At 55.0% G+C, this 8,917-nt stretch overlaps 1 protein-coding gene across 1 annotated transcript in view; it reads right to left on the minus strand.

Moving 5' to 3' along the window:
• PTPRS (protein tyrosine phosphatase, receptor type, S) overlaps positions 1 to 8,611 on the minus strand; it is a 62,428-nt gene extending 53,817 nt beyond the window's left edge. The window contains exons 1-3 of the mRNA XM_014531865.1: positions 8,415 to 8,611; positions 2,158 to 2,303; positions 1,451 to 1,592 (exon numbers count right to left, since the gene is read on the minus strand). Coding sequence (XP_014387351.1) covers positions 1,451 to 1,592; positions 2,158 to 2,303; positions 8,415 to 8,505 — 379 coding nt within the window. The 5' untranslated portion in view covers positions 8,506 to 8,611. The remainder of the gene's footprint in view (positions 1 to 1,450; positions 1,593 to 2,157; positions 2,304 to 8,414) is intronic.
• Positions 8,612 to 8,917: the final 306 nt, after the last annotated feature.

The raw sequence follows: 8,917 nt of genomic DNA on the forward strand, positions 1-8,917 counted from the left end.
CTCCAGGACCAGGCCACATGAAGGGATGAGGCCTCTAGTTTAAAAGTTATTAAGGGTTTCCAGATGGTCACAGCAGAGCTTCTGAGCGCGGGACCCTGCAGAGGCCACACACCAGGGTCAGGGACAAAGTGCCCTGGGCCAATGGGATGCCTCCTCCCAGGGCTCCAAGCTGACCACAGCGCTGCCGCCCTGGAGGGCGCTGGAAGAGCCACGTGTGGGTCCACCTCCCACCTAACTGCCGACTGTGGCTCATACTTGAGAGGGTCAGGGTCTCCCTGCAGGTGACAGAAGCAACCCACCCACCTGAGAGCTGCAGAATGGCTGGTGGCCAAGGTGGCTTGTTCAAACGAGAATAATAACAATGATAAAAATAATAATAATAATAATAATAATATCAGACAGATAGACTTGGTCAAGTGCTCATTCCCCGAGTAGCACTGCATGAGCCTCTCACTTGTAGCGACCGCTCATCTCATCCATGAAACCATCCCTTGTGTTGAGCATCATTATTATCCCACTCTGGAGAGAAGGAAACTGCAGCCCAGAGAGGTTCATTAACTTATGCAAGGTCACACAGCTTCAGAGTGGCAGCGCCAGGATTTGAACTCAAGCTGCAGGCCCCCGGGCTAAAACCACCTTGAGAGAGAGAAGGCAGTAGAGAGCAGCTGGGCAGGGATTTGTGGCAAGGCAGTCTGAATGCTGCTGGTTTATAATGAGGGAGCCATTTTCTTGTGCCCCACCCCCAGCCCACCTGAAAGACCAGCCAACAGCCTACTGAAGGGTTACCAAAGGGTTCGTGTGAATGTATGAGGAAGTGTGTGTATGGGGGGCGGGGGGCGGTGCACAGCTGTTTCTGCCTAAGGGACCGACACACCCTCGACTCCAGGGAGAGCTCTGCCCTTCGGAGTTCTCTGTTCCTCCAGCCGCAGTCACTGGCTCCGGCATGGGCAAGCTGGGCCAGGTGCACCCGTCCTGGGCTATCTGGTCCTCCCTTTTGGGTGGGGGCTTGGAAGCCTGGAGTGACTGAGGCATCTGGGGATATATGTAGAAGAAAATAAGCCCGGAGGCAGAGGGTGAGCTCTGAGAACCCTGTATGAGCTCCTGGATCCAGCTGAACCTGAAGCTGGATGCATACATTTTCATCACATGAACCAATGAATTCTTTTTCTTACTTGAACCATTTGGGTTCAGTCAGCCTCTTGTAATCAGAAGAGCATGATTGAGATAAAAAAAATGAGGATGGCTCTAGTCTCTGAAGGCGCCTCTTTGCTGCAAATGCTTACTAAATCCCATCAGCAGGCTCTGGGCTCAGTGGTATTCGGGGCTAGAGAAGAGAGATCAAGGTCTCCCAAAGAGAGAAGCCAAAGCAAGACTTTCACAGATGCTTTTGGTGTTTGTCCCCAAAGCCTGGGGCCCAGTGCCTCCCCGCCGACACGGGGGAACCCAGTACCTCGGAGGACAGTGAGCTTGGCGTGGACCGTGATCTCCCCAACGGAGTTCTGGGCCACGCACTCATACACGTTCTCATCCCGAGGCGTCCGCAGCGGCTGGATCCTCAGCACGGCCCCCGCACTCCCGTCAAACTCGATCGTCTGCCGTGGGCAGGGAAGAGAGGTCAGGGCCAGGCTGGGGTCCCAGGGGTCCAGGGAGGGGAGCTGGGGGCTGTACACACCTGTGTGAGGATGTCCTACGTGTATACACTAAAGGCAGAAAACTGGGCCTGGGTATGTACAAGTAAAGAGTGTTCTGTGTACATGCGTGTGTGCCATGCACATTGAGCGTGTGTGACTGGCATGTGAAGGCGTGTTGGGTGTGGAAACATGTATGTCTAATCATGTGCCTGTGTCCAGATTCCTTTCTGTGAGCAGTGGTGTTGACTGTGAGTCTGTGTGTCAGATAAGACTCAGAGAGGGCAAGGCATAAGGGGGCAGAGCAAGCCAGCCTGGCAGGGCCCTTACTGGGCAGGCGGGGGGGCCACATGGTGGGGAGTGAGTGGGAGAAGGGTCCCGCTGGAGAGGGTGCCCAGCCCAGCTTGCCTGGTCCTGGCTGCCCATGTTACGTCGGGGGAACATTTCTGTGACAACTTCCATGACTGAGCTGCTATGGCCCTATCTGGTGGCACTGGCCCCAGGCTACCTCCCCACACCCCCGACTCACCTCAAAGCGCTGCGAGTTGACTTTTTTCCCCTTCTTGTTCCAGGTCACCCGTGGCTTGGGGTCACCCGTGGCCTGACACACAAAGGAGGCCACACCTCCCGACACGCCGATCTGGTCTTTGGGCTCTTTGATGAACCTGGGGGGCTCTGGGGATAGAGCAGGAAAAAGAGGGGCTCCAGTGGGCCTAGGTAAGTGGCCAGGACCTCATGGGACCATGCAAACATGCCCCCTCAGCCCCCCTGCCTGGCCACGGAGTTACCACGTGAGCTCAACAGGAGGCCTGGAGAGAGGAGGACGGTGAAGAAACGCTGCCATTGATTGTCCCCACCCCCAAGGTACCTGTGGGTGCCCCGGGGTCTGCACAGCCCTGCCTCACCAACCATCACCTGGATCAACAGCCACACACACACACTTGTATGTGGACACAGCCTCATGTGGGCTTACACGCTCTGTGCACAGGGGAGGGTGGAAGGGGAGACCCCCAAGATTCTGAGGTCCCCAAATTCAGCACCTGGAGGCCCCCCAGTGGTGACTAGCCAAACCCTGAAGGGTCTTTAGTCTGGAAACAACTTGGCAGGAGATAACTTGGTCTAATCCCCTAGTGAGACATGTGGGGAAACTGAGGCACCAAGCAGGTTAGTAACATCTAAGATGAGTGCCACCTAATCCTTCTGACAGTGCTGAGGGGCAAGGCCATCATAATTCCCATTTCACACATTAGAAAACCGAGGCACTGACCACACAAGACACTTGCCTCAGACACACGCAGCTGAGGAGGGATCGGAAGCAGGCTGGCGCTTGTGCCCACGGTGTCTGCCCCTCACAATGATCTGACATCGTCTCTCCACCAAAGTGTCACCTGGGAACTACTATGTCTTTAACAGCCTTCGAAGCCTCAACTCTGTACCCAGGACAGGTGGCAGGATCCAGCCAGAGTTTAATAACATTGTTTCCTTTTTATTGACTTTTCACAGTAACCTCTGAATTGCCCAAAGGGATACTGAATTTCCATTCACAGTCCAACTACAAGGTGTCTCATAAAATGAATTCAGTTACTGCTGAGATTTTTGCCAGCAGACTCAAGGACTGCGCATACGGGGTCCCCAGGGGAGTAATCTATATACCCAACCAAAGGGGAGTGATTGAATGAATACTGGGCTCAGCATGAAGTGGAATACTATGCAGCTATAAAAAAAGAAACAAGGATGCTTTTCAAATGAACTGTTAGGAGGAAAACAGCAAGACATATCATGAAATGAAAAAAAAAAAGGGCTAAAAAAGTGCAGTGAATGCTATCATTTGTGTGAGAAGAAAAATGAAAAGGGGAAAAGAGAGAAAGAGAGAGAGAGAATGAATTTAGAAATAGTGGCTACCTCCAGGGACAAAAACCATTTGGCTAGACACAGGAGGAAGGAGCACGTTTTTTAGATTTAGAACTATTTAAAGAGAATTTTAAAAATTTTTAAAGGATTGAATAAAAAGGTAAGCTAATTAAAGAAAACTATTAAGTAAAACTTTGGGGTCTGAGGAGAGGCAGAAAGGGGCTGAACAACTCCAACTATAGCAATACTGGGCCTCTGAGCCCTCAAAACCAGCAGACAGAGCAGCGGGCCACCAGGTTTCTGCTGGAAACGTCTTAGCTGCTCAGAAGCACCAAAAAGCACAAGGAAGCTTCGGGTCCCACAGCCGGGCGCCCAGCTTACCCCTCTCACGGCTCGGGCTAGGCTTGGACAAAACAGAGTGCCCATCAGTGATCTGACGGGCCTCACCGCCCTCGTCCAAGGCTCTGCTCCCATTGATGCGACATGTGTCTATGCTGGCATCTCCCCTGAAAATGGGCAGACCCACCACGTGTGGCCAGTGTGACCTCATTCAACTCCTGTGTATCCCTCCGAGGCAGTGACTGGTAATCCCATGGTACAGACGGGACTACACAGATTCAGGAAGGTTAACAGCCTTGCACAAGGTCACACCGCTCAGAAAGGAGAGCACCTGGATTTGAACCGGGGCCTCTCTGTACCCAAGACACCTTACGCTCCTCTCACCTCCAGCCTTGAGCCTGACGTAGATGTTTTGCTCCGCACTGAGCCCTGGGCTGGGCCTGAGCCTGGGCTGGGCCGCTGCCCTGGCCCTGGCTGCTGGCTGCCCCTCCTGAGCCTCAGGAATGGTGACGGGGGCCGTAGGGGTCCCTCAGCCAAGTCACGGGGAAAACCACTGCGGCCAGGTCGAGTCTCACTTCTGGGAAAATGCTCCCTCAGAGCCGCTGGGCGGAACAGAGCAGCTGCGGGAGGCACAGCTGTTTATCGGAGCTGGGACACCCCCTACACCCACCAATCCGGGGAAGCAGACCCAGGGGGAGCACTGCGCCTCCTCCCCCCTGGAGTCCCTTCCTCTTCTCCTCCCTTCATCTGGCAGCTCCAACCTCAGCTGGGCCAGCACCTACCCTGAGAGCCTTCTCAGATTGCAGCAGGCTGGGTCAGGAACCTCTTTGTCCCCACCACTGCCTGGTGTCCCCATCACAGCCCTGATCCCACTGGGCTGAAATACCCGGCTATGTGCCACAGGGCAGGGTGGGTACGGGCAGCCCACTCTCCGGGACCCCATCATACCTCCTCTCTGTGTCCAGTGACCCCTGAGAAAATGGGGCTCTTGACTTTGATGCGTATTAACACCAGGCCCAATGAAGCTGCCTACTCGCTCCTGGGCTCCCCCTCCCTGCCAGACGCCTTCTCGGCCTCTCCCGGTGGCTCCAAGATCCCAGCCAGCCCAGGAGAGCTCTCTAGCCACTGCATCCACCACTAGAAAATTCCTGTGGGTGCTCGGATTCTCTCATTCTCTCCCCTCCTCTTCTTGGCAAAGGAGCCCGGGACCCAAGAAATATGCACTGGGTATAGCTGCAGTTTGTGCCAGCAAGCGCTCATTTTGTGCTAGGCCTGGTGGGACTGAGCACTATTCTACCCATGTCACAGACGGGCAAAACTGAGGCTCAGAAAGGGTGAGTGACCCGCTGGGGGTCACCCAGCTCGTGATGGGCAAAGAGCTTGGATTCCAACCGGCCCTATCTGGCTCCCAAGCCCTGCAAACAGCAGGCTTGAGAACTGGGGCCGTGGGTCTTCATTACTGAGAGCACTCCAGAGGCCCCGTTTCTTAGATGAAGAGACTGAGGTTCCGAGTGGTGATGCCAACAGCACGGGGGCTGGGAAAGGCCTGATTTCTGTTTTTCCACTTCAGATTCCGCAGAGAAGAATCTGGTGCCAGATCCAGAGACCCACCCACTGTCCTCTTCAACTCTGCCTGGGCCGGCCCACAGCATCCTGGGAAGGCCCCACAGGACCAGGAGCCATTTCCACAGCAGAAATCCCTCGTCCTGGCGCTGGCTGCTCCCCCAGGCTCTGTGCAGCCTGACAGCCCCACCTCAAATCTCTCCCTGAGGACCTTGGCCAATCCCTGAAGCCGGCAGTGCCAATCTTGGTGCCCATCGCCCCCCCTGCAGGGCCCCAGATGACAGGGCTCCTGCTAAACAGACCCACCTACTGGGGTTGCGATGTCCCAGCCCTGAAGATGGAGACCTGGGTTTGCATCTAGCCCACTACCAACACCTAAAGTCACACAGTAATAATAACTAAGGGCTCACAAAGGGAACACCCACTGAGCCAGCTCCTGCTACACGCCAGGTGCTGACATCCTGGGTCACACCCATATCGCCCACCTGGTCCCTCAGCTCCTAAGGTCGCTCACAATGGTCTGTCCTCCCCACAGGAGCCACCAGAGGGTGCCAGTGAGTCAGCTGCAGCCCCTCCTCTACCCAGAGCCCTCCAGGGCTTCCACCTCCCTAGAGATAAAGCCCAGGCCTCCCCAGGCCCACACAGCTCTACACAGCCTACCCCTCCCCTCCCTGCCCTCACTTCCTCTCCCTGCTCCAGCCACACAGACCTCCTGGCTGTTTCTCTAACAAACCAGGCCGGGCTCTGCCTCGGGCCTTTGCACAGGCTATTCCCTCTGCTTGGGGCACTTCCCCAGGTCCCTGTGAGCGGCACTCCTCAGCTCCTTCAAGCCTCTGCACAGATGGCACTCACTCACTGTGACCTCCAACACCCCCCCCCATGCCCTCATCTCCCGCTTATCTTGCTCCTGGGCATGTCCACCGTCCTCCCTCCCAGGCAGGTCAGCCGCTCCCTAAGTGGGTGAGATGTTTGCTTTGTCTCAGTGTCTAACCAGGTGCCTGACACAGGGTAGGTGCTTATGTGAATGAGAACACAGTCCCCGTCCACCAGTCCACCACCCTCCCTCCCAGGCAGGTCAGCCGCTCCCTAAGGGGTGAGATGTTTGCTTTGTCTCGGTGTCTAACCCGGTGCCTGCCACAGGGTAGGTGCTTATGTGAATGAGAACACAGTCCCTCCCAGGTCACATGATCGAGCCAGGATTCGAGCCCAGGACTAGAAGTCTGTGATCTCCATCCCTCATCACAATGGCCACTTTGTGGCCTCAGTTTCCCCACCTGAAAAACGGGGATGAGCTCAGCTCCACCAAGGCCAAGGCTGGCAATTATCAGTGGAGCAAAATGGCGAGCAGTAGATACGTATTTATCCAACCAGTGTAGTTAAATCAGTGGTTCTCAACTCGGGGAGGGGACGTTTTTGTCTGCAGACATCTGTAGTTGTCACATTGGGGGTGCTCCTGGCATCGAGTGGGTGGGGCCAGGAATGCTGCTCAACCCCCCACAGTGGCCAGGACGGCCCCCTCCCAAAGAATGACCAGGCCTCAATGTCAGCAGTGCCCACAGGGAGAAACCCTGTTAAATAATGAATGAAAAACTAAAAATTCTTAGGGCCTCTGGGTGATGACTAGGTCATGAGGGTGGAGCCCTCCTGAATGGAATTAGTGCCCTGATAACAGAGGCCATTCCCACTGCAGGGAATAGAGCCCAGGAAGGCGCAGGCCCTGCCCTGGTGGGGACTGGACACATCACAGCCCAGCCACGCCCGGACTTTGGACTGGAGGCAGTTTCATACCAAGGTGGGGAAATCAGGCTCGGGGGGCCAGGCAGCCCAGGTTCAAATCTGAGCATGGCCACTTCTTGGCTGTACTGTAACCTGGGTGTGCCTCAGTTTCCCCATCTGTACAACCGGGATGGTGATAACAGCATTCATCTCATCAGATTATGGTGGTTGATCTGATGTGTTAGGCACTTAATAAAAAACAATGTGAAAACGAGAAAAAGCACCAATGGACGAGACAGCTGTGTGTGTCTCTGGTGTTCTTACCTAGCAGCAATAACTACTATGCTTGTGGTAACGTGGGATTGTGGGCCTACTATGTGCCACGCAGCATAGAGGGCTTATCATGTGTCTTTGTCACAAGAATGTTGGTGGGACAGGGATAATGTTATGAGTCTCATTCAATCAAGGAGGAAATGGCAGCTGCGTCACTAGCCCAAGGTCACACAGCAGGTCTTCAGCAAAACCAGCCTGATCAAAGATCCGTTTCTTTCCCTCTGGCCTGACACTGTGTCCCCATGGGTCTGAGTGATGCCTCCTCTAGACCCTTCAGAGTGGGTCGGATCTTGGTGCTGGGCCCACAACTGACTCTCATCCTATTCATGTTACTGCCAGACACACAGCCTTGCCCATCTCCAAACTGCACCTATTTCTTTCCTCACCTCCATGTGTTAACACCTTTACCAGGAATGCCCTTTCCACCAGCGAACTCCTACAAACCCACAAAGCCCCACTTCCAATGCCCTCTCTTTCCTAAGAAGCCTCCCCTGGCTCTGCCTGGAAAGGTTTAGATGCCTGTGTGTCTGCCACCTGGGTGCTGGTGTTTCTACCTGCAGCAAGGGAAGGTAACTCTTTGGCTCACTCAGGAGTGAGGGACTTCAATTAAGTCCCTGCCTACTCTGAGCCTTAGGTTTCCCTCATTGGAAAATATGGAAGGTAATAGAATTGGCATGCTGGGTTTTGAGAGGCTGGAGGGAGATGAAGCAGGTAAGTCTGTATTTAGCTCTGGCCTTGGTGCAGAGTCGATGCTGGGGAAGCAGACATTATCATCATTACTGTTAGTGCTTTAATAACACCATCGTTATTAGTTACCTCTGAATCTATCAGGACTCAGTGCATAGTAGGCATTTTACTCAGTAACATTCATGGAGCACAGAGGCTCCACTTGGCAAAACCAGGAGCCCCGGGGAGGACAAGCATCCCCACAGGCACACATAAATGCGTGCTCAGACACCCGCACACCCTGCGCCGGGCTCTTACCTTCTGCTGCGCAGCCTCCGACCAGCAAGACCACAAGGAGGCCCAGGGTACCAATCACAGACGCCACACCAGGGCCCCAGGCAGGCGCCATGCTTGGCAGTGACCTGCAACCTCCAACCTCCACCCTGGAGGGGGGGATGGCCCCAGTCCCTCACAGAGAGGACTCGAGCCGAGCCAATCGTCAGATGAGGCAGCGTCTGCAGAAACAAGGGAGGGGCCGTGAGAGGGGAGCAGGGGAATCTGGGAGGCCTTCCTGGGGGAGGCAGCAGGAGGAAGGGGGCAGCAGAAGGGTCACAGGATGGGGAAGACAGGATTACAGGACGATGGGGGAGGGACCTAGGGTGATGACGGGTGGAGAGAAAGTGCTGAGCCCCGACTACAGACGGAACGTTCGTGTCCCTGCCCCAAAGGCATGTTGGAATCCTAACCCGAAATGTGATGGTATTAGGAGGCCGGGTCTTTGGGTGAAGATTAGGTCATGAGGGTGGAGCCCTCCTGAATGG

Source organism: Myotis brandtii, unplaced genomic scaffold (genome assembly GCF_000412655.1).
Source record: "Myotis brandtii unplaced genomic scaffold, ASM41265v1 scaffold827, whole genome shotgun sequence".
Lineage (NCBI taxonomy): Eukaryota > Metazoa > Chordata > Mammalia > Chiroptera > Vespertilionidae > Myotis > Myotis brandtii.